Below are 24,053 nucleotides of genomic sequence, written 5' to 3' on the forward strand. Positions count from 1 at the left end.
TGTTTTCGACAGAAGAAATAAACATACGGACATGTATGACATGTGGGTAAATTATCGTGAAATTTTAATTTTAAAGTGAACTACTCCTTTAAAGGTTTGTGAGGTGCTCTACAGAGCATTACCGTTCATCAGCTAAAATCAGTGTTTTTGTTAGTTGTGGTGTGGACTCGTTTATCATAATTGTATGAACAAGGGGAGGTCATTGTGTATATGCTCATGTCTTACCCCCATCGAGTGTGAGAGCTGTTCTGCTGTTAGGCTGAGATTATAGTGATGAGTCTCCAGCCATCTACACTGACTGTGAAGAACCTGCCTCTCAATGCTTTGCTCTGGAGAGAGAAGAGGTCTCGAGGTTATACATTGTGACAGACAGCTGGGCCATGAAGCCACCTGGCCTCACAAACATAAAGAGAGTCTAACTATTAAAACTGTGGACACATACAGTATCATCAACACGCACACACACATGCACACACGCACTGCTGTTTCTTCAACACAATCCAATGGTAAGAGCTATAGATCTAAGGTCTAAAGTATACTCTCAGCCAGTATCTGAGAGTATTTGTATGTGATAAGTGCTTTAGTAACAATGTCATCATCTGGACAGTACCACAAAACTCATCATGCAGTCTGCAGAGCTAAAACATGCTGGCATGCAATAGTGTCACAGTAAATAATAGGTGAACTCATTTGTTCGGGCTAAGCCGAGTACCTGTCACACATTTGTGAGAAATTACATCTAAAGAAGGATTTTTCAAGATTACAATACATTTTGTATCATTTTGATTTAGCATTAGAAAAAGCTCCCTCCAGTCCCATCACTGGCTCCAAACAGCTCACCTTCTGCATACTCCTGATAAGCTTCAAAGATGGCTTCAATGCCCTGCCACCTGGGCGGGGAGGCTTCCTCCTCCTCTGATTCATATTCCTCAGACTCCTCCTCAGCTGAGAGCTCCTGTTGGCAGGGCGGTGGAGGGCCGTGCTGGCCGTTGGTCTGAGAGGACGGCTGCGAGTGTGCTTTCGAGCGGCCAGGTGTGCTTTGTAGCTCAGGAATGTTATAATGCACAGACGAATCTGCTGCATGGCTCTGCTCTGAAGTGACTGAGGCACCACCTGATGGAGGAAGTGATATTTGCAGAATTAGATTTTGATTTCCATTAGCGGTTCAAGCCTTCGCTGTGTTACCCTTTTTGAGAGTCGGTTGAGTGTGCACGCTAATAAACTGATCAGAATTCGGGAACTACCTTTGCTCCTCTGCAGGGCTTTTTGTGTGGACTGCAGCACAGACTCGTGGAACTGCTGGGCAAACTTCTCTGCTGTAAAACTTTCCCAGGGTTTGGTCTTTCCGTTGACACCAGCAGAGCGCTCTTTAGTGAACAGTGGCTGTCGCATACTACTCAGTAGACTAGAGCTCTTGCCTGGGATGGGGTCACTGACTCTGCCCTTATCAGATAACACAGCAGGCAGGGGAGGCTCTCTCGGTCTCAGGGGCTCTGGGCTGGAGAGGGAATCCGTGGGGGGCGGGGGCCCAGATACACAGGGGGAGGGACTGGGGGGCCGTCTGTTCACTAGCTCTTCATATTGGACTGGGGACTGAGATGATTGGTCTGCAAAGATTAAAAGTGGAACATTACACAAAAAATACATCTTCTGCTGGCATAATAGTGTCATATATTAAAGGGGTGATATGACAGGATTTCACGTTTTGCTTTTGATTTAGTTTGTTATGTAAAAGATGTCCAAACTCACAAAACTCAAAAGTTTTGCACAAAATGATTTACTAAAAGAGAAGTCTGATCCAGATCTGCCTAAAACGCCTTGATCAATCAAGCCCCCACATCTCTACGTCAATATGTGGTAATGTTTAAATGACGCCGCCCAAATGTACACGCAAAGAAAGCGGCGTAGCTTCAGTTATTGCAGCTGTGGTGCTGCAGCTGCCATGTCACAGCGGAAATGCATAGTTCCAGCATGAGAGTTGCACGCTTTGAGCTTTCACACACTGTCTGGCCTTCGCTGCGCTTGCATATGTGATTTTGATCCGCTCGTTTCATGATTTAATCTGACACTGCTGTCGTACTGTTTTTGGGTGATTCTCACGAAATCCTGGTTTTATGATGTCAAACATGATTTTCTTAAAAACACCTGTATCAACAAATTCCCTTTATATTCACTTAAAACAAGATATGGCATGTTTAAAGGCATTCATTTCAAAACTTTCACTGACAGTTTAACACAATTAAAAAAGAAGGCCTTCAAAATTCTCATTAACGTAACAATTTAAAACTGTCAATCTCATAGCGTGTTTTGCTAAAAACAAGCGAAGCCATAATGCCTAAGCAAGTGATGAATTTGTAATGATAATGTAATGAATTATATTTTAATAGAATATTAAAAATGTAAAATTTCTTTAAATGTGGAAAACTACCTGTATCGGTAATGAGAAGGGAAAAAGTCGTGCACACAGCGTGACAAGAGAATATTAAGTTTTTAACTAGAAAAAATATAATGTAATTGGTTAACTTGTTAGCCTTTTAAAAGGTACTAGTACAGTAGATGTGTTTCTTCATATAAAACCAAACGTAATAATCAAATGTAAATATCTTGTGTCTAAAATAAAATGTGTCTTTAAAAAACATTACGGAGGATGAGAATATCAGTCCTGGACACTTCTTTCTTCCACTATCTCTTCATTTTTATTATACATATACTGCGATATGCAATGTGTCGATATTTGTTTTAATGGTAGCTTGTCTGTGAAGCACGGCTCTGGGATCAGGAAATGCTGCTCGACCTAAAAGCAGTGCGAGTTTGAGTCGCTTATAATGTGCATTTGAAAAAGCAACACCCGTCAAACATGATCATTATAAATATACTTTATAATCATAAAAATAACTGATGAGGCTTGAGTAACAGTGATAAAAGATGCCCATAGGCATTTCCTAGATTCTAGAACGTGTTATGGTCTTCTTCTGCAGTGCGTATTTGGAGTTTCCGCACGAGAGCGCCCTCTGGCTTTCAGATGCAGCAGCATTTTCCTGTACTTCAGTCAAAAGCTGTGCATAAATCACGTGATATTTATTGTCGGTTTATCGCGACAGCCCTAAGAACATCCAATTGTTTTTTTCACAATATTTTAATTTTACTCCGTTTAAATTACAACATATAATACACTCAGACGGGACGTGTTACGGTTATGAGAATTTCAGCAGAAAAAGCAATAAAATACATAAATAGTTAATTCCTATGTCAAATCTATCTTTTGTCCAAGGTAGACAACACAATTATCTTTTAAGATAATTTTTTGTGTTCCCGAATTGTATGTTTTATAATTAAAATCTTTACTGCCATGATGTTTCAGTGGTTTCACGAGAATCACCCTTTTGCAACTGTTATGACGCGAAATGTCTCCTCTGAGAGGAGAACTGTCAATCAGCCTTGTCCTGGAAGTTTGCGGTTATGGTAAGGGGCGTAACATTTCTGCCACACGTATTCAGCCAATCACGATGCACTGGTTAACTGGCCAATCAGAGCACACTGCGCTTTTCAAAGCGATGAGTTTTATAAAAATCTACGCGTTTTAGAAAGGCAGGGCATAGAGGAGCTACAATAATGTATGATATATGAAAAATAATGAGTTTTCTCAACCTTAAAGCGTATAAACACATTGTATTGCACCAAAAACACAAGTTAAAGGTGTCATATGACACAGCTAAAATGAATATTATCATTTGTTTTAGATGTAATGCTCTCTGAAACGCACAGATTTTTAACAAAGCTCATCGCTCTGAAAAGCGAGGTGTGCTATGATTGGCCAGTTAACCAGTGTGTAGTGATTGGTCGAATACTGCAGGCGTGTGACAGAAATGTAAGGCCTCTTACCATATTTGGAACATCAGGTTCCAAAGCAATTGTACTAACAGGTACGCCCACCTTACTTGCGTATACATTTGGGCAGTCTAAGTCAACTCATATTGACATGAACTGATGTGGATTTGTGAGGGTGTGGTTAAACTAGTGATGTTTCGTTCGTGAACGAATCGCTCTTTTTGAACGAATCTTTCAAGTGAACGAATCGTTCTCGTTCACGAAAGGCAATGACTCATATTTCTTCATATTTCTCCTTCACTGAAATCTCTCCCTCGAGCACAGAGCGTCTTTGCTTAAAAGAGTGTCTAAAGCACAAGCCAATGGCGTTCGAGAGTGAGCTTTGACACAGCTATTCTGCCCATGATGAGCACAAGTTTCTAAAAGCTCTCGAATAGGTCAAGGTACAGAAGAACATTTTATGGTCATAGTGGTCAAGTAAAGCCTTTGCCAATTGCCTATTTCCTCTTTCATTCAAAAGGCAGGACTTCCTTAAGTTTCCAACTTGGTGATTCTCTTTTTTCACAATCCTCAAAAAACACCTAAAAAAGTATGTCAAATGAATGAGCATGGCTGACATAACTCAACAGTCGCTGTCTGGGCAAAAACTGGTGTGAACTTACCGGCGCACAGGGCTTCAGGGCTCCTGCACAGCGGGTGAGGGTTGTGTCTGACGCTGTCCAGAGTAATGTTCTTCTGTCTGATGGCCTGCAACAACTCCTCAGCCCTCTCGTTATCTGAAACACACGAGAGACATCAAATAAGCATCGTTAGTAGCTCAAGTGAGAGCTAGCATGTGGTTTAAGTCAACTGTGTGTCATACCTTTCCTCTGCTGCTGTGTGATGTGGTTGAGGCTGAAGATGGTGAGGAAGCGCTTCTTGTCCTCCAGCTCGGAGCTGTTGTTCATGTCCTCTGGGGTGAAGCGAGTGCTCAGGGGAGCAGTAATGGGCCGTTTGCTGAGGATGGCTGGTGGGGAGGGACTCCTCTCTCTCAGCATATGCCTCCTCTTTCTCCTCTTTACCTCCATCATCTCCTCTCGACGAGCCAGAGTGGTCAGACCAAACATCTGCAAAAACTGTACCTTCTGCAAAGAGGGAGAGAGGGGTTTTAGCGTCATGCATTTAAAACGGAGACAAAGTTTAGCTGGACGCATGATCCTCAATGATTCACTGCACCAAATAGAAAAAACATCAGCAAAGCATCAAGCGTACATGGTAGTGATCAGTGGTGAGTACTTTAATGCATCTTTAATGGAATTAAAATCTATTCATGGAGATGACTGATTAGAAATTCATGGTGCAATGCTTTATTTTGTAAAGAACAGGCGGTTGGGTGTGGTGTTGTGTTTGGTCACCTCAGCAGAATCATCTAGTTTGAGAGGCGGTTGGTCGGCGACCCTCCTGAGATGAGCTCTCACGTCTTCTTCATCACTCTCATCGTAGGAGTCATCCAGCTCATAGTAATAACCTAGACAAAGCATCAATTATCACTCAACAACTCACTGTTCATTACAAACCATTTAAGCTTTACATTTACAATCATTCTAATTTTATAAATGATCTCCGCAACATCTGCATCAACACAGTTTTTCTAATTGTGTTACTTCAATGTTATTCCCAACTTTTGGGAAGCGGCGACCTAACAAGAGTTGAGATGAAAGAGCTGGATAAAGAAGGACGCAGTCACCTGACACGTCTTCACCACAAAATTTCAAATGCTATTAGATTATTAATGATAATCTTAAAACTATAATTTACATTATTAGTAAGTTTATTCATTTTTATTTAGCCTTGTTGTGCAAGCTCTGTGGAGCTTGTGCAGGGGCAGCAGCTTTTGCCAGAGGGGAACTGGAATCCCCTGGTTGGGCCTGGGTTCTCCTGAGTTTTTTTTTTCTCGATTAGAGTTTTGGGTTCCTCGCCACCGTTTGCATACTGTTCTTTTGCACTATTTGCCTGGCCGGGGGGGCTGCTTCAGAATTTTAAAGTTTTACTTAATTAATATTGCATATAGGAATTTATAGTCTGTTATATTTGACCTGTGCTTCTCTCTCCTTTATCTTAAATGTCTGCTCTCACTTTGTGTGTGTACTTGTTTGTGTACGTGTGTGCGTGCGTGTGTGTCTATGTCTATGTGTGTTAGTACGTGTGCATATTGTGTGTGTGGAGTGTTTTGTATGTGGGTATGTCTGTCTTCTGTGTTTTCACCTTTTTCTTGTTTTTACAGGTACAACTTTAATTGTTTTGCTTATAGTCAATATGTCTCATGTACAGCTGCTTTGTAACAATGAAAATTGTAAAAAGCGCTATATAAATAAAGTTGAGTTATTTTGTTAACAGTTAACTCTTTCCCCGCCAGCGGCAGCATTTTTGATAATTTTTACTCAAATTTGATGGCTCCCAGTACATTTTCTTTAATGAATATATGGACAAACAATACACCAAATGAAAGAACAGAGTTTCTGCTTTTTAACTTCATTGGTTTTATTTAATCACCCCCTTAAAAGGTTTCTTCAAAAATGCAACATGATTAAACAGCTGAGATAATCAGCATTCTAATTATGGACTCTGCCCATATCAGAGTCAGGACGATGAATAAGAAACAGATCAAATATTTACCGTTTCTAGATTCAGAGCTACTGTGATCTTTCAGAAAATGTGTAACAGCGCCACCTGCTGTACCACAGTGAAAACAGATACCCAGAAAATTCTGTGTTTGGCGGGGAAAGAGTTCATTATAACCTCTGGCAAACATTTTCGAAACACCACTCTTTGAGGATGTTCACCCAACTTTTGTATTGTAACTGCCAATTCTTAGTCAGCATGGGCACCAGTTATTGGAAGACCAATGGCACAGCCTTTAGGCACAGTACACTTCTGGACTAATTTTCGACATCTGATGATGTCTTTTTCAGCTGTTGAACATGTACCTTTCTCTCGGGCTTCTCTGCGTCTTCTCTCCTCCAGGTCCAGTTTGCTGACAGCTCGTCTGTGTTGCTGCAGGAACTCATCGTACACAAACAGACCATCAGGCGCGAGACATGAAAGACCCTGGAGGCGCATAAATGATCCGCTGGGCCCAAGACTCGCGCCCAACTCTCGGTATGCACCAGACAGACTCACCGGCACCCTATGCTGGTTTAGGAAGCTCTGGGTGGATTTCTCCAGCTCCACTAAAAAGGTGTTTGGCTCAGAGAAGCCACTTGGTCGGACCGGTGGATATTTGTCCAGATCGTTCCTTTTCCGAGGTCCCTCTTCCAGCTTTTCTGGGTTGTAATGGCGGTCGTGTTTGGATGGCGGTACAGGAAGCTGGTTGATATCATAGGGACCTAGGCCCGGGTGGTCATGCAAGGGGCGTCTGGAGTCAGTGGAGGTCTCTATGAGCGATGCGGGGTTCCAGAGCGTGGTGGGTGGAGGGGCGTGGTCTCTGTGCTGGTGCTTTGGGGAGATGAGAGGGGGCGGAGCTCCCAGGTGAGGAGGTTCTCTGTCTTTTTCCCGATCTCTGCTGCTAGTCTCGTGTTGGTCTCGTGATACAGGTCTATGAGAGCGTGACATACTTTGCGGTTATCACTGGCACACAAACATCACCAACAAAATCAAAACAGGCATGAAACACAACTCTAGTGATTTAACCAGAAGGACTCAAGTGGTCTGTGCAGATTTTTACATCCAGCACTAACAGAATTGAACTCCTTCTCCACAACAACAGTCACGTAGGCCATTGCTCGCTTTCTGCGGGAAGCCCATCACTCACACACAATATAACCTACTGTGCAGTGTATTTCAGATAAATAAATATATACTTTTAGACTTTGGCAGGCTTAGGTATTCTTGCTCCTGGTAAGTGTTTCGCTTTTTCTTGCTTGATCCCGGAATCAAAGTAATAAAATGACTGTGAAAATTAGTAGATTACTGTTAACATTTCTGGTGAAATTACTACATTTTCATGCCAATCTGTGTAAATTTGAGCATGATCCATGTGTTATCGCTTTAATTCAGTACTGAAAAATAGACTTGATGTGTAAATGATCGCTGCATTGCACTGCATCACATTGCATCCGTGTGCTGGGCTCTAATCTGGGCACAGAAAAAATACGCAATGCATACGCACTGCAAACTAAGTACAGGTATGAGTGGTATGAAACAATGAGCGGCATCTTTATTGAAGACTTTCTATCAATAGGCTCAAAGCTCAGTGTGTACAAAAATGAAAAAGGAATGCAGGAAACCTTAAAGGGATACGTCACCTGAACACAGAGAAAGATATTTGGAATTATGCTTATAACCAAACAGATCTTGCCCCCCATTGACTCCCATAGTAGTAAAAATTACTTTATCATTTTTTTGTTCTGTTGAACACAAAAGAAAACAATCTGAAGAATGTAGGACAGCAAACAGTTCTGGGGTACTTTTGACTAGCATTGTATTTTTTCCGACTATGGGAGTCAATGGGGAGCAAAATCTGTCTGGTTATAAGCATTCTTCCAAATATCTTTCTCTGTGTTCATCAGAAACACAAATTTATACAGATTTTGAACAACTCAAAGGCGAGTAAATGATGACAGAATTTTTATTTTTGGGTGAAGTATCCCTTTAAACTCAAACTGCATCACACACTCACAATATCTAGTGATAAAACATTTGTAAACTAATGTCTTACCGGTGTCCGTCTGTCTGCAGGTCGCCACTCTCTCCCGGCCTGCCCAAGTCCAGATGCTGCTCCAGAACCTGCTGACGGAACTCAGACACCTGGTACTGCCTGTCCTCTTTCTCTTGCCGTAACTTCCGTTGCCGGGCCAACCAGCGCTCTTCCTCATTGGTGCGCTGCAGCATGCTGGCTGCTGTCAAACTGCCAGGTCCTGTGCCTGCGGGGCCTAGGTACAAGCCATGGGCAGAGACGAGGCTGGGCACAGGATGATGGGTGGAATTTAGAGGGTGGTGCAGAGTAGGTTGGATGGGTTTAGGGGTGGAGAGGGTAGGCTCTTTGGTTTTATCTGGAGGAAATAATAATAGTTATTGTGACGACTGCAAGATTGAGCTAATGAGATTAAAGCATGGTTATTAAATGTCAAACAGATGTCAGACTTCAAGTCTTAAAGACATCAAGGTCAAATTTGCTGTGACATGCATGGTCTTACACAATGTTAGTGTTTAAACCACTATGAAAGACACTGTTTTGGACACTACTACGTCTTTATTCACAACATGACGATCATCATGTGCCAAAGCGCTGTACCAGCTCTGTTTGCAGGGATTCGGTCAGTAGGTTTGGCTCTGTCATCTGCAGGGCCCCTCAGCGCATGAAGCTCCAGATAGTGGCTCTCCATGGCCTTCTCCCTCGCTGCCCTCTCCTTATGCCGCTCAAGTTCTCTCTCCCGTTCCCTCTCACGCTCCCTCTCTCGCTCTCGTTCTCTCTCTCGCTCGCGTTCTCTCTCTCGCTCGCGTTCTCTCTCTCGTTCTCTTTCACGCTCCAGCTCTATCTCTCGCTCCCTCTCTCGTTCACGTTCTTTTTCTCGTTCGGCCTCTCGTTCTCTCTCTTTCTCTCTCTCACGCTCTCGGTCTCTCTGCCGCAGCTCATCCTCCATCTGGAGCCTGTGGAAACACGCACAGACATTAGCTAAAATGACACTCCAATACATGTGTGAAGAAGAGTACTGTGGTAGTAACAGATGGTAACACGGACTTTAAAACACACTACCAGGACACACTTAACTGATTTTTTATTATTTTCGTTGAAGGCTTATGCCCAATTTCCTAACATGTCTTTATCTGACAAATATACATTGTGCTTCATGAATTTCACACTTCCTTCACACATGAACATGTATAATCAGTACCAGTAGATACCTCTCAGACAGACGCTCGGACTGAAGGCTGGACAGTGTCGGGTGGCTCAGGTCTCCAGGGTAACGGACCCCCGGCAGGTGCATGGGTACAGCTGATGGGTGTAGAGGGGGTAGAGCGCCCCCTGCAGGCATGGGATAAAATGGAGACCTCAGTGCTGACAGACAGAACGGATCATCCATTCTGAGAGAGATACAGAGACACATTACAGCATTACATTACAAACAGTAGTTTTACATATTAGAAATCATGTCATCTTACCGAACTGCATGTGTATGCAATACATCTATTGTATGTTCAAATTTTTAGAGAAAATTGACCCCTTTTTTGTGTTGCCAGCCATATACCTGTAGTGTGAGAAGGAAGGGTGGGGCAGATATCCAGTGTGGTAATATGCTGCGGCGGCGGCAGCAGCAGTGGCAGGATCCAGCCCCAGTGGCAATGAGGGCATGCGGAGCTCCTCGGCTGTGGCATAAGGACGGAATCCTCTCAGGTACTCCTCTGGAACACCGGCCGGGGGAACGGCATGAGACATCTGACGGGGCAGACTGACAGTAACACAGAGGATGAGACGTCAGTGGAATAGAGCCGATAAAACCAAGAGAGGATGAGTGTGCATATACTGTATATACAAAGGAATAGATACGATATAAAATGTATGTGTGTGTGAGTGCTACATACTGTAAAAATACAATTCTGCTAAAAAAAGGTTTTGGCTGCACTTCTGCACAGGCAGAGAGTTTGCCCAGAACAGTTTCAATCCACCAATCATTTATTGACAGATATTGCTATTGTTTAAATATTTGATGATAGATGTCCTGAGAGAAATACATTTCATTTTAGAATAACAATTCTCATCAGAACAGTTTTGGAGTGAATGATATTTAGTGATTCACGATTCACCTCATCCTTTAGATGACTTTGTATGAGTGATGGCATGTGGTTGTGAGACTAAGTGTGAGGGTACAGATGACAAATGATTAGACAGTGTAAGGTCAGAAATACTCACTTAAGAGGCTGAAAGCGTGAATCTTGCATCACAGATGCAGGGGTCAGGCCAAATGCATAAGGGTTTCCAATCAAGTGGGCTGGGATTGTGGGACCTCCTTTCTCCTGGCTTGCAGGAGTCTCTGAAGTTAACCTGTCACGACTGATGCCACGATTCCCAGACTCGGCCTGATGAAAGATCGGCAGTCTGTGTTAGAAGTGTGCTTCTTTCAGTGTCTAAAACACACTGAGCACAGAGAGAAGTTTAGTCATTTTGATGTGCTTTTTTTCACAATATATGCATTAAGCAACAAAAAAACATTTGAGCCTTAAAATATCTTCATAATAACAATAAAAGATATAAAACAATTTAAATACTAAGTATAACTGTAAAACAGTACTTAAACATGTGAACATATAGGCCTACTTCATAAATGGAGTTTCTTGCAAAATATGAAATCTTTACAAATGTATAACTAGTATGTATGTAAAAATGTATAACCGATGTTGTGACTTTCTCTTTCCTCCATCTTCTGCTGTACACCACGCTTAACTTCGTAACAAAGCAACATCACACTATGCACCCCCTAAATTCTCTGAACCCTTGAATTCCTCTCTAAAGCTCTCAGAGGTGGAAAATGCATTTAATGTGCATTACCTGACAGCTAAAAAATGGTTACAAAAAAACTAGACCCAACATGTATGCTGAACAAAGATATAAACAGCTAGGTGATTTTACAACATAGCTATTACTATAACGTATTTTGCGTATTTTGAGCTATTTAGTATTCACTGCCCTATGTATAACAGCAGACCATAATGCATAATGCTAAAATACTAAAACGGTGTAGTCCAATCGCAGCCGATATCCTTGTGGTTAAGATCAAGAATTTATTTGCAACATACACTTTGTAAAAATGTACAACTTGCAGTGAAATGTTAATCTGGTACACTCCAAAGACTGTGCAATATAGAAGATAATAGAAAACAGAAAATACATGTAGAAAATATACACAAAAGAAAATAACAATAACAATGTATTTACATACTATCAAGTTAAAAGATTGTTCACTTACAATAAATACAGGTGTAAAAAAGAGATCAGTGTTGAGGTAGGCAGCGGATGGCAATGGAAGCAGAAATGTGCAAATATATGTTACAGTTTTATGAGTACAATGGTAAAGTGCCAGTGCACTGAGCTGGTGAATGACATTACACTGTAAGAGTCCTTAAAGTGCGGGATGTGTCCATATTAAGGAGTCCAATAACCTGGGGGGAAAAGCTCTTCTTGAGCTTCTCTGTTTTGGCCAACAGACTGCGGAAACATCTACCAGATTACAGTAGACAGAAGAGAGGATTTGCAGGGTGTGTGGGGTTTTTAAAGATTTTAGCAGTCTTGACTTTGCATCGCCTGTTGTAGATGTCATGCATAGAGGGGAGATCAGACCCAGAGATGCACTCAGCTAAGCGCACCACTCTCTGCAGGGCTTTGCAGTCCTGGGCAGAACAGTTTCCATACCACGATGAGATGCACTAAGTCAATATACTTTAAATGGCAACCGTATAGAAAAGTTTCAGGATCGCAGGCGAGATCCGTCTCGTTGTTAGAGATGAGGCCCAATACGACTGTATCATCCACAAACTTGATGATAGAACTGGATCTATGAGACGACACACAGTCATGTGTGTGGAGAGAGTAAAGCAGAGGACTCAGGACGTATCCCTGTGGCACACCTTTTCTCAGGGTGATAGTATTCGAGATGGTCTGGCCCACTCTCACAACCTGGGGTCTGCCTGAGAGGAAGTCCAGAACCCAATCGCAGAGGGAGGCGTTAAGACCAAGGTTCCTGAGTTTAGAGGCCAGTCTGTGGGGATCTATAGTGTTAAAGGCTGAGCTATAATCTATAAACAGTAGCCTCACATAATTTCCAGGGTTGTCGACGTAAGTTAGAGTGGTGTGCAGAATGTGGGAAACGGCATCTTCTGTAGATCTGTTGTGGCGATAGGCAAACTGCAGAGGGTCTATGTTATCCGGAATGCAAGAGCAGATGTTGTTTTTAATTAACCTCTCAAATACCTTCATAACCAGCGATGTCAGTGCCACAGGTCTATAGTCATTCAGACAAGAGGGCTTGTTGTTTTTTGGTAAAGGAACGATGACAGATTTTTTAAAGCACATGAAGACAACAGACTGGGCAAGCAACTCATTGAAAATTGATGTAAACAAGCCAGTTAGCTGATTGGCGCAGCGTCTCAAAAATCTAAGTACTCTGACATATGGCGCTGTTGCGCTCCAGGCGACCTGAGTTCGGGTCCCGGCTCGTGTCCTTTCCTGATCCCCTCTCTCACCCACCTTCACTTCCTGTCCTCTCTCTCCTACTGCACTAATAAAGGTAAAAAGGACAAAAAACTGTCTTTTAAACACTGTCTTTTAAAAAAAAAATCATACATGCATAGCGATTCATTTAAACATGCAATGCTGCTGTCCTGTGTATGGTTCCCAGTTACACACAGCAGTAATATCTGCAGTGAGGGAAGCGTCTGGAGGTGACATTGCTACATTTAAATGCAAAAAGGTTGGACATGGGCTACATGGACATTTACTCTCAGCATGAGAGCAGCAGTGGCCACTGAAAGCAAATAACATAATGAGTCAACCAAGCGCACACAGACAAAAGCTGCACTTGACTGAAGGCATCAAAAGGAGAAATGCAGGCACAGATGTTCTATGCCATTGCTGTGCCATTTTTCAACACTGGTGTCAGGGGGCGGTACAGGGGGTGTGTGTGGTGGGATGGTTCACCAAACATATGTCACACATACTAATCGCATATAAAAAAGCAGCCACCTGTACAAGCCATGAACTTAATAGCTTACTAGTGGCTTACTGCTTGTTTATTCACTCACACCAGGCACTAACTATGTTTTTTTTTTTTTAATCATTCTAAATTCATGAGACTAGTGAAGTTCACACCACAACTCTAACAAACAAACAGAGGAATAATATCGTTGGCAACACTTTACACGTACGTCAGGCTATGCAAATCGTGAATTTTCTTACAGCATCACTTTAGTGTACCAACATGCTAATGTCAGGGTCTACTGAATTCAACTGTAGGTATTCATTTGTTTGTGTACACATAAAATCAGTTGTTAGAGCTTAACATTTTAGCTAGGATGCTGAATTAGAAGGAAGTTGCCTATGTAGACAGGAGAAAGTGAGGTTTGGCTTTTTACCTCTCGAACTGGTCGACTCTCGCTTCTCCACAGGCCATTGACAGTTTTGGTGGGGGCGATGGTGACCACGGGTGGGGTACTGGGTACACTGTGACCACTGGGAGGCACGATAACCGGACCCATGGGGCCACGCTTGGGTGTACTGACCGGGGAGCTGTGGTTAGTGGCCGGAGACGAGACAGGAGATGACTCGCTGCTGATCGAGGACGCTGCTAAAACAAACAAAACAAAACAGTTAAGTCGTGGATTATTGTACTTCACGCTTTTGATCAAGTTCCTACATCAGCTCATGTCTCTGTGAATGAAAATTAAATCAAGTAACGCCACTCACAGCGTTTCAAACCTGTATGAGTTTGTCTTGGTAAACACAAGTGGACAAACGGTTGAAGAAAACTAGTAACAAATAAACTGGATTTTCGATGGCCAGTTTTTAATTAAACAAATAATAATGATAAATACAAATACCTGAACTGTGTTTTTTTCATTCATTTTGGTCTGACAAACTGATTGTGGGCATGTCCAGCAAAAAATGTAACTTTATGCAAACATTTGATATCATGTTGGCCCTTTTGGTCTGCAGATTTTGCACAGACGGACTACGTCTGCACTTTGCCGCACCCTTTAACTCGGCTATAATGCCCCTTTGCGCATCTGCTTCACTGACAAGTCGTGAACAGACGGAAAAGGCACTTATGTTTGCTGCCATGACTTTAATTTCGTCATCACCCCGAAATCTGCAGAGCAAATACGAGGAAAGAAAGTTGTACTGAAGAGACTGACTGAAGAGAGCGCTGCACGCACATATGGCTGCCGCAAATGGACGCATTTCAGGATGCGTTTTCTCTTAAACGCGCACGTCATTAAAGTACCGGTACCACATAAATGAGAAATTGGTAATTGTTTTAACAGAAGGGTATTGCGGTTCTTTTCTAGTACCCAGTGTATCGTGCAACACTAATATATTGTATAAATGTGTTCATGCAAAGCATATTTTCCTTGAGGAGAATACATTTAAATTTATGTGATTATTTTGTGTCTGCTAATAAACTATATTGCATAAAAAAGTTAATGCAAAGCATATTTTCCTTGAAAAAAATACCCCTTACATCCTAATCCAAATTCCCTACATTAGCCCCTAATGTTTTAGGCTCAGCCCCTGATGGTTTTATATCCTAGATACGCCCCTGGTTACTAAGTATAGATGTGAAACAAGTCATCTTAGCCCTATTACTTCAAGCACTAGAAATGCATGCACTGGTGACACCTATAAAACTTGCACATTCTCGGGAAAACCATTAGGAGCTCATGTTCTCTGATGAAAGCTTTTAAGAAAAGCACCACAAAGGTTTCAGTCAAACAGCCGAGGTGAAGAGGGGTAAAGAGGTGCTTACTGCAGTAATTACAGAAGCACGCAAAAAAACACAATTAAACATGCATGCAGAGAGCCAGATAGAATAAGAAAGAGAGAGTGAGTGTGTGTGAGTGTGTGTGCGTGTGTGTGTGTGTGTGTGTGTGTGTGTGTGTGTGTGTGTGTGTGTGTGTGTGTGTGTGTGTGTGTGTGAGAGAGTGAGTGTGTGTGTGGGAGGAAGTGTGTGGTGTTCCCACAACAGCAATTAACAGCTGAGTCCCGAAAAGATCTCTGAGTGCCTCTTCCTGTCACACTCGGTCAATTAACACAAACTCACAATCTCTCTCACCCACACCCACACACGCATGCACGCACGCACACACACAGAAAGGAACATTTACAAATCCTCAGTAACCAGAAACTGTAACAACAATAACCAATGGATAGCTTCATGATGCTGTGAAGGGGCATGGAATTATGGTCGTCTTAACATCCACAGTTGATAAAAATCAACCCGACGGGACTCGGAAATCATGTTCTTATTTTTATTCCTGTGCGTGTGTCCATAATACAATACCACTCTTCATGTCCCCCTCCATCTTATGTGTGTGTTGATCAAAAAGACACAATTTTGTGACTTTGCAGCAATAAAACCACACACATCTCAATGAGTGCTTGTGTGTTGTTGTCCCTCATGCAGGTTTTATTGGTGTCTTTTCTTTGAACATCAGCCATCCTGAAACACCCACAAGGGCAGATGGGCCTGACACTGCATCTGAGTCCCTGCAAACTGGTGTGTATATATGAGATGCTAATGATATTCAAATATATTCAGTGTGATGTGTCTTTGCAAGCTGCTTTCAGAGGAAGCCATACCCAAATATGGATGAGAGGCCCCCAACACTTCCTGTCACGCTCTGAATGCCACTGAAATGAACAGATTTGACACTGCACAGAGATATTGTGTGTATCAGTGTGATTAATGTGTATCTCTGTTCCCTGTGGGGTCCTCCATTAACCCACTTCTTCCACATGCTGCCCACACACACCTCAAAATACACAGACATGCACACATACAACATCTCTTCTTCACACGCACAAGCACATACAAGCAGAAAACATCCTGGCCCTTCACACACACAAACACAAACGCATCCTGGGCTGCATTAGAACAGCATCAGCAGTTAATTAAACAGCCCATTTCACACCTGCTGTGAGAGCAGCACTCAACACGCCTTGCTCCATATGCTGCTTCTGCACTCTGCACCACATGGTTCAATGGTGAAACAGCAGATACGACGACCATTTTAAACACACACTAAGCGGGTTTCCATCACTCTGGTTTTATTCGCATTTTGAAGTTTCGCATCAGAAACGAGTGATGGAAACGGCAAATTTCGAATTAAAAACCCTTAATTCGCAAAAATGTTTTTACGCTCGCTTGAGGTGGTTTTTCTTTTTTTCGAAAAAGGGTTAATGCGAATAATGGGAGATGGAAACGCATTTGCCGAATAAATTCCTCCAAAAAGTCACGTAATTGCACTAAGAGACGGCGTAACCTGACTAACTAGAGTAATGATCTTGTTACACAGCATCAGAAATGTTGTGATGGTCATTCTTAAATGCCTGAGCAAAGTCGTCAAAGTATTTCTGTAACTGCCTCTTAGAACTATCACGACTGTGTTTCCCGAACAGCAGGCATCCACAAAAGCACCGCATTTAATGTGTTTCGTAATCGTCTGCTTGCGCAAGTATTATGAAAATTATTATATTCAGTGACTTCTCTTACTTTTCTTACTGATATTTAGTGGCAGTTTATTAGGAAGTGACGGCTGACTAGTTGGATGGAAACGGTGCTTATTCGCAAATGTTTTATGCATGCGATATTCCAATTTTGCGCATTAACTAAATTCGCAATTTTGGATGGAAACCCGGCTACTGTCATTGTTTTATTTATATATCAGCTCGAAAACGTTATGAGTAATACCAACCATATCATTCCACTATTATTCCTCTGCATATCATTATAGTTGTGATGTGTGGCCCACAGGCTGTAGTTAGCCCCCTCTGCAATAAAGACGCAATAAAGTAGGGCTGTCACAGTATACCAGTATTGACAATAACCATTATAATAACAATCATGAAAATAGATATTGTGTGAATACTACACTTATAATAACAGTGTAAATTGTTCAGCATCTGTTTAAAATTTTGCCTTTATTGCCAAAAATTACAATGGTAATAAACTTGTCTCCCTATACTCATATTTTGAGAATGATTCATTAGCCAAAAAAAGAGAACAGTAAATAAATAAAATTAAGATGAATTGGACTGATAGCATTATTGATAGCATTGATATCGTGACAGCCCTAGCCCCATGACAATGTCTATTCAGCAAATGTTACGGTAGGAGTTGTACACAGCCTTCGATGACTAGGTGGTGGTGCAGAGCCATCCCTAAAATACATAGAATCTGGGACAAAATATTTACGCGATCAGACCACAAGGCAAAATGAACATACATATTCACATCACCAATGTTCCCATCACCAAAGTATTACTAAATCCAACCGTTTATCACTGTTCTTGCATAACCACAAACAAGCACTTACATAACAACGCAAATAATATCAAATGAAAAGTTTGATGCTCGTTTTTGTTTCCTGATTTTAGTCTATTCGGTTTTATGACTAAAACACAACGACACTTGTGTCCGCCTGCCACAAATGTATTGCAAGACATGCAAACGTTGTAAGACTTTTCCATTTATCTGAGACACGATGATGTAACAGTCAAACCAATTATTACTTGATCCTGATCGAGTGCCTCTTTCTGAACACACTTCCAGAAAGTCCAGAAAAACGTTCATGACAATCACAGGAATTAATCCCTGACATCAAACCAGGGTTGACACCAAAGCCTAACATAGACCAAAATGTAGTATCTCCATGAGTATTATAATACAGGTTGAATGCATCACACCAATGTACACTATGCTCCAAGCCAATCTTGATGGTAGGCGACCTATTGCTCGTCAGTCGCCTAGCCGAGCTTTTCCGGGAGAATTGCCCAATAAAAGGAATAGGATCCATGTTACGAAACAGGGATCCAGACTTATAAAAAAAACTTTCCGAAACTAGTTGTAGTGATGGGGGAGTGTGTCAAGCACAGAAATACTACGTCATACGTCCAACTCATTTTTTTAACAAGTTGACCATGTTAAGCATGAGAAGCCAGCACGTTTAACATTTTAAAGAAGTCAGAATGCTTGAAACAGCGTTAATTCACCCCTTTAAATTGTAGTGTCTCGGCATCAGTCCCTCTTGTTTGCAAGCTTCTGACTGCAGCCCACCCACAGCTGTCTGGACCGGAGACAAATCGGTAGGATTGTGGTAGAGGTGTTTCTAAAATTGTGAGTGACCTAATCAGAATAAATGAATGAACTGTCTGTTTTTAAACACCACCCACATACCAGCCAAGGACAGACGCAATGAGAAAGACAACAAGTGATGGAACTTATCTTGTTGACAACTATTGTTGCATAACCAGATCCATGCAGCATACAAATTCATACATAGCACTTTGAATTGTCATAGGAGTTTTTGTCTCTCAGTCCTCCCTTTTTGCTCTTTCAATCACAATGTTGAAACCCTCCACAGACAACAAAAACAAATTTTATAAAAAAAACAGTTTTATAAATGCTGCATTGTCCTCATGAGGTCCTAATACCAGTAAAATGCAATCTGGTAAATGGCCCAAAGGAAAACTTGTGAAACTTTGTTCTTGAAATTATCAGGTGCGAAAGTGGCTTTAGGGGTATAATATGATTTTCTTTATAGATGTATATTTTATTTAATCATTTTAAACGTTGCACTGTTCCACTGAATATTCAAAGTCTGACTCTTTAAGACACGCACCCTAAAAACCTTGTAAAAGTCGTATTGTACCATATTTGCAAAACACACACTGCTGCTTTTCATGCAATGTACAATGTACAAACTGGTGCGTGGGTCCGTTGGGTCAGATTGCTTTAAAACCACAAGCGATCCACTCCAGAGTTTGTTTTCAAGCTGGCTGAGACCACCTTGTTCAGGCGTTCTCTGACTGCCAGATTCCGGAACAAATGCTCTAAACGAACGGGTCTAAAAGCAATCTTGATCTGGATATCTATGGTATCTTGTTTAATCGCTAGGGGCTCGTTAAGCCTCAACTTAAAATGTAAATATCTTTTCCAAAATCTTTTCTTCAAAGTGCTCATTGTAGCAGTCCAGTAAACACAGTGTGAACGTTGAAGGCAAGCAAGGCTGTGTGGGTTTATGACCGGAGAGGATGTTATTCTTGACAGCAGGGTGCTGGTGCCGCCCAGCCTGCCAGTCCCTAAGGTGGAGAGCTTGTCCTGAGTCTGCTGGACACTCTCACACCAGGGGACAGGAAACATGCAGTACATCACGACTCCTGGCAGACGCTTAAAGACTGCTTTCCTGCTGAGACTCTGTCTACAAACAGAGTCTAGCTCAGTGGTCACTCGGTAGGTATGTATGCATGTGTGTGTGTGTGTACATACAAGCATTAGTACACTACCTATGTGCACAATCACCATCCGAGAACAGGCAGACACACACAAAGTGTGTTGTGTGTAACTCAGTCAGCTGCTTCCCATAACTAGACAATGATGCAGCACTGTTCCAAAAAATGACTACTTAAAAAAAAAACATCTCTAAGACAACAGGTGGAAATGCATTTTCCAAGATGCACAGCTTCTGTGCTGGATGCATCAAAGCCATTTCAAATGGTGCTTGCATGAATAAGAGCGTGATCATATAATGTAACACTAGCCAAAGGATGACAGAAAAACGCGTGCTGCTTTAATTGCATTAAATATTTTTAACGCGTTAATCTGAAAAAATTAATCGCATGCAGTAATGCGAAAAAATGTTTAATGCAATTATCGCAGCATGTTTTTTTCTGTCATCCTTTGGCTAGCATTATTTTTGACAGCACTACCTAAAATCGAAACCAAAATAGATAGTTAACTCAACTCCATTAGCATAACGCTAGTTTGTTAGCTTGTCTTCTGTGTGTACTGTGTAGCATTAAGATAACTCGTTAGTTTGTCATTTCTACTGTTTCTTCTCTCCTACACGTTATATACTATAATTTCATCAAGCAACCTTTGCTAAGTCAGAAAACCCGGTGAGTTATGGCTTCCTCTTCTATTTTTGTTCTTACATGCACTGCTTGCCATATGTTTAGTTTAGCCTTCTCTTTCAGCGGCAAGAGCTTCACATATGACAAATGTATGTAAATAGTTAGGCTGACAGAGAGATTTTAGAACTAGAGTCTTGCATCCAAACTTTATTTGAGAATAGTAAAGGTCTTTGCACACACATTCCGAAATTTTCGTATGCGTTTTCTCGTATTCGGCACTCGTTTGTACGGTGTCTCTGAATTGTCAAAATGCCTCTCAAAATGCTTGCTACGGATGCGAAAAACGCAGAAAATCGAACCCAGTCCAAACTTTTTTATGACGGACAAAAATATCGGAGGCAGTGTGTAAATGTGATTGACACAACGTGAGGTCGTATTTATTTTTTAAAATGCGGAAATTTAGGATGCAAATATCGGACTCAATGTGCAATGACCTTAAGAGTGAAAGAGAGACAGAAAACACTTTGGATGTGGGCAGAGGTTGCGCTAGACTTTTTCTTTGTCCGTCATTTTGATGGACAGGCACGTAAAAAATCTGTCACAATCTATTTTACCCGTCACTATGGTGTAAGGTGATATTACGTGCCAAATAGAATGTTTGTGACGTCATCGCAACATACATGCATTATTTGAATTTACTGTATTTTAATTCCCAATAAAGCCGAAGTCGTTTATATGTTTAATGTTTCTGTTGTCAGACATAATATACTAATTATAGACAAATGTTCATATGTCCAGTCAGTAACAGGTTCTTTTACAAGCTGTTTTGTAATCATTCATTTATTCACTTACAAGTAACTTTAAGCTGCTGTTAGGTCATGAAAGAAGATGCAGGGAGACTTTTTTCCACTCATTGAAAGTTAAGGTTTATCCAAAATGACACTAGTCGCTATCGCTCTCTGATGGAAAAAAGTTAGAGATCGCTGTATAAAAAGTGCAAAAAGATTTTCAGTTCGTTTTGAAACAAATTAGACGGTGGTGGTCCGTCATAGTCGTCTTGTTTATACACACCCATGGCTCCACACCACGAGTCTCTGCTGATCTCGCATGGGTTTTCCTGAATGGACGAGGCGTTTATGAGTAATGAATGGGAACCGGAGTGAGTGAACTGAGATGCAACTGAACCATTTAAAGGAGATGGGGTGAAGGGGCTGACAGTCACTGTGGTGCGGGTCGCCTTGGAAATCATGCCTAATGATGGTGATTTAGGCTCATTTTTGATTTTGGTCTCTTTGCGTCCCTACGATCACGTTCTGATGAAAGGAGATGATTGGATGCTACCAACTTGACAAAAAGGGAATTACAAACTGCCCTCATTGTAATCCGTCAAAATGACGGACGGCCTTCAGATTTTTCCATCACTGGTATAAAAAGTCCGTCAATGACAAAGAATTTTCAGTTAACGTGACCTCTGGATGTGGGTAGCATTACGAGCTCCGTACACAACTCCGTTTCTTCCAGATGAAGAAATTTCGTGGCCGTGAGCCAGCATATTCGCAGGTCAAAACACTGTTCAAACGATCAAATCAAATTTAAATGTGCTGGCTAAAGCTAATCGTAAATTCAGTAAGATTGTAATCCATGTCGGCACAAACGATCTTCGACTTTGTCAATCAGAGATTATAAAAGATAAATTTCAAGTATAAAATTAATATTATATTATATTAAAAATAATAACATATTAAATAAACCCGTCCTTCGGATGAGACGTTAAACCGAGGTCCTGACTCCCTGTGGTCATTAAAGATCCCATGGCACTTCTCGTAAAGTGTAGGGGTGTAACCACGGTGTCCTGGCCAGATTTCCTCCACTGGCCAATCAAGGCCTCCTAATAATCCCCACCCTCTGAATTGGCTCTATCTCTCTCTCCTCTCCACCTAAAGCTGGTGTGTGGTGAGCACACTGGCGCCATTTTACAGTGTCTGCCGTCTTATCATCCATGTGGTTGCTGCACACTGGTGGTGGTTGAGGAGCGAGAGACCCCCCTCATATGATTGTAAAGCGCTTTGGGTGTACAGCAATACACAATTAAGCTCTATATAAATGTCTCATTCATTCATTAAAGAAGTGTGTGAATTCGTAGCATGATATCTGACACTGTAATATTCTCTGGCCTCCCTGGCAGTGTGAATTTCACTAAACAATCACTATAACATCTACAAAGAGAAAATACCCACAGTGCATCTTGGACCTGGGTCAGGGGCCACATGATGGGGAGTCATTGCTTACCTCTAGGTTCCTCGGCCTGTTTGGCCAGCTTGCGGAGGGCGGCAGCGAAACCAGAGTGAGTGGACTGAGATGCAGGGCTGCCATTAGGCACAACTGAACCGTTTAAAGGAGATGGGGTGAGGGGGCTGACAGTCGCTGTGGTGCGGGTCGCCGTGGAAATCATGCCTAATGATGGTGATTTTGGCTCATGGCTCATGCCTGAGAGAGACAGAGAGAGATGGAGGGAAATGTTAGCAGCAATAAACAAGAAATACTCGGCCTCGCAGTGACGTTGGTCAAGAGAACCGCTACTTAGGATAGGGAAGAAAGATGCATCGCCATGAAGACATGGACCTTTCTGAATCGGTTCAAAGATTGTTTCTAAATTGTTTTTTTAAATATTAGTTAAAATAATAATAACGTGATGATGAAGGAACAAGAAGGCAAGTTAATCGCAGGAGTGATGCAGCAGCACATGGACAGTTTTAGGGAGAGCAAACATCACGTACAGCTACAGCGAAGCATACACAAGCAGTAGAGAAATACAGTCATACAGCTGAAACCACTGCTCCTTAACGTAGGTGTATAATTCGTGGAATTTACTGCAAGTTAACATGTAGTATATTAATGAGTCTTGTTTACTATTTTATACTTGTTTTGATTTCTGACAATAGATAAAGAAAATATCTCAATGAGAACGGCTTTATTGGGCACTTGCATTAAAACACAGTATGTGACTGTTCAGAGACTAGAAGCAAACGTGCCAACACAAGTCTGACCCTGAGCACAAATGCAACGTAGTCACAAATATGCAAATTAGTACTTCAGGATTCAAGAATCGATTTTGAATCTAATCATGACCCTAAGAATCCAGTCTGTATCGAATCGTAAGGGACAAAATGATTGCCACCCCTAACACACAAAACATTGTCTGTCCCTGACAGCTGGAGCACAGGGTTAATGCGTAAAAGGGTCAAAGGTTGTGCTCAAAGTGATATAATTTTAAAGTTGTTTTGCACTGCTTTACTTGTACAGTAGTGTGTAATCGAATAACATTAAAAGAAAGAAAGAGAGATTTCCAATCTGACATCGAAAAATCTGCTTTTTTGCACAGGCCCTCAAATCTGACAGTCAAACGAAAAACACATTTATTTCAGAGGCTAGCATAACTACCACAAAGTTTCAAACCAACAAATCTGTTTGCCTAGCTATTAGTTGTGTCCAGAAAAATAAGAAAACAACACAATTTTGTAGCATGGATGTATCAGACACTATTTGCAATATTTGGTCATCGACAGAGATCCATAACAAATTATAGTTCACAAAGACAACAGATATGGGGGGGGGGGTGGGTTGG

The 24,053-nt window shown here is 41.6% G+C and overlaps 1 protein-coding gene across 4 annotated transcripts in view; it reads right to left on the reverse strand.

The window, feature by feature from the left end:
- gse1b (Gse1 coiled-coil protein b) overlaps nt 1-24,053 on the reverse strand; it is a 375,321-nt gene that overhangs the window by 2,830 nt on the left and 348,438 nt on the right. For 3 of the 4 annotated variants that reach the window (XM_057347519.1, XM_057347521.1, XM_057347522.1), the window contains 14 exons: nt 22,718-22,915; nt 13,933-14,144; nt 10,718-10,884; nt 10,056-10,256; nt 9,712-9,891; nt 9,101-9,456; nt 8,525-8,858; nt 6,795-7,402; nt 5,223-5,335; nt 4,691-4,952; nt 4,491-4,604; nt 1,245-1,607; nt 841-1,113; nt 226-329 (listed from right to left, as the gene is read on the reverse strand). In XM_057347519.1, the coding sequence (XP_057203502.1) occupies nt 226-329; nt 841-1,113; nt 1,245-1,607; nt 4,491-4,604; nt 4,691-4,952; nt 5,223-5,335; nt 6,795-7,402; nt 8,525-8,858; nt 9,101-9,456; nt 9,712-9,891; nt 10,056-10,256; nt 10,718-10,884; nt 13,933-14,144; nt 22,718-22,915 (3,485 nt within the window). The remainder of the gene's footprint in view (nt 1-225; nt 330-840; nt 1,114-1,244; nt 1,608-4,490; nt 4,605-4,690; nt 4,953-5,222; nt 5,336-6,794; nt 7,403-8,524; nt 8,859-9,100; nt 9,457-9,711; nt 9,892-10,055; nt 10,257-10,717; nt 10,885-13,932; nt 14,145-22,717; nt 22,916-24,053) is intronic. The other variant, XM_057347520.1, reaches the window with a different exon arrangement.

The sequence above is a fragment of the Triplophysa rosa genome, linkage group LG12 (genome assembly GCF_024868665.1).
Source record: "Triplophysa rosa linkage group LG12, Trosa_1v2, whole genome shotgun sequence".
Taxonomy (NCBI): domain Eukaryota; kingdom Metazoa; phylum Chordata; class Actinopteri; order Cypriniformes; family Nemacheilidae; genus Triplophysa; species Triplophysa rosa.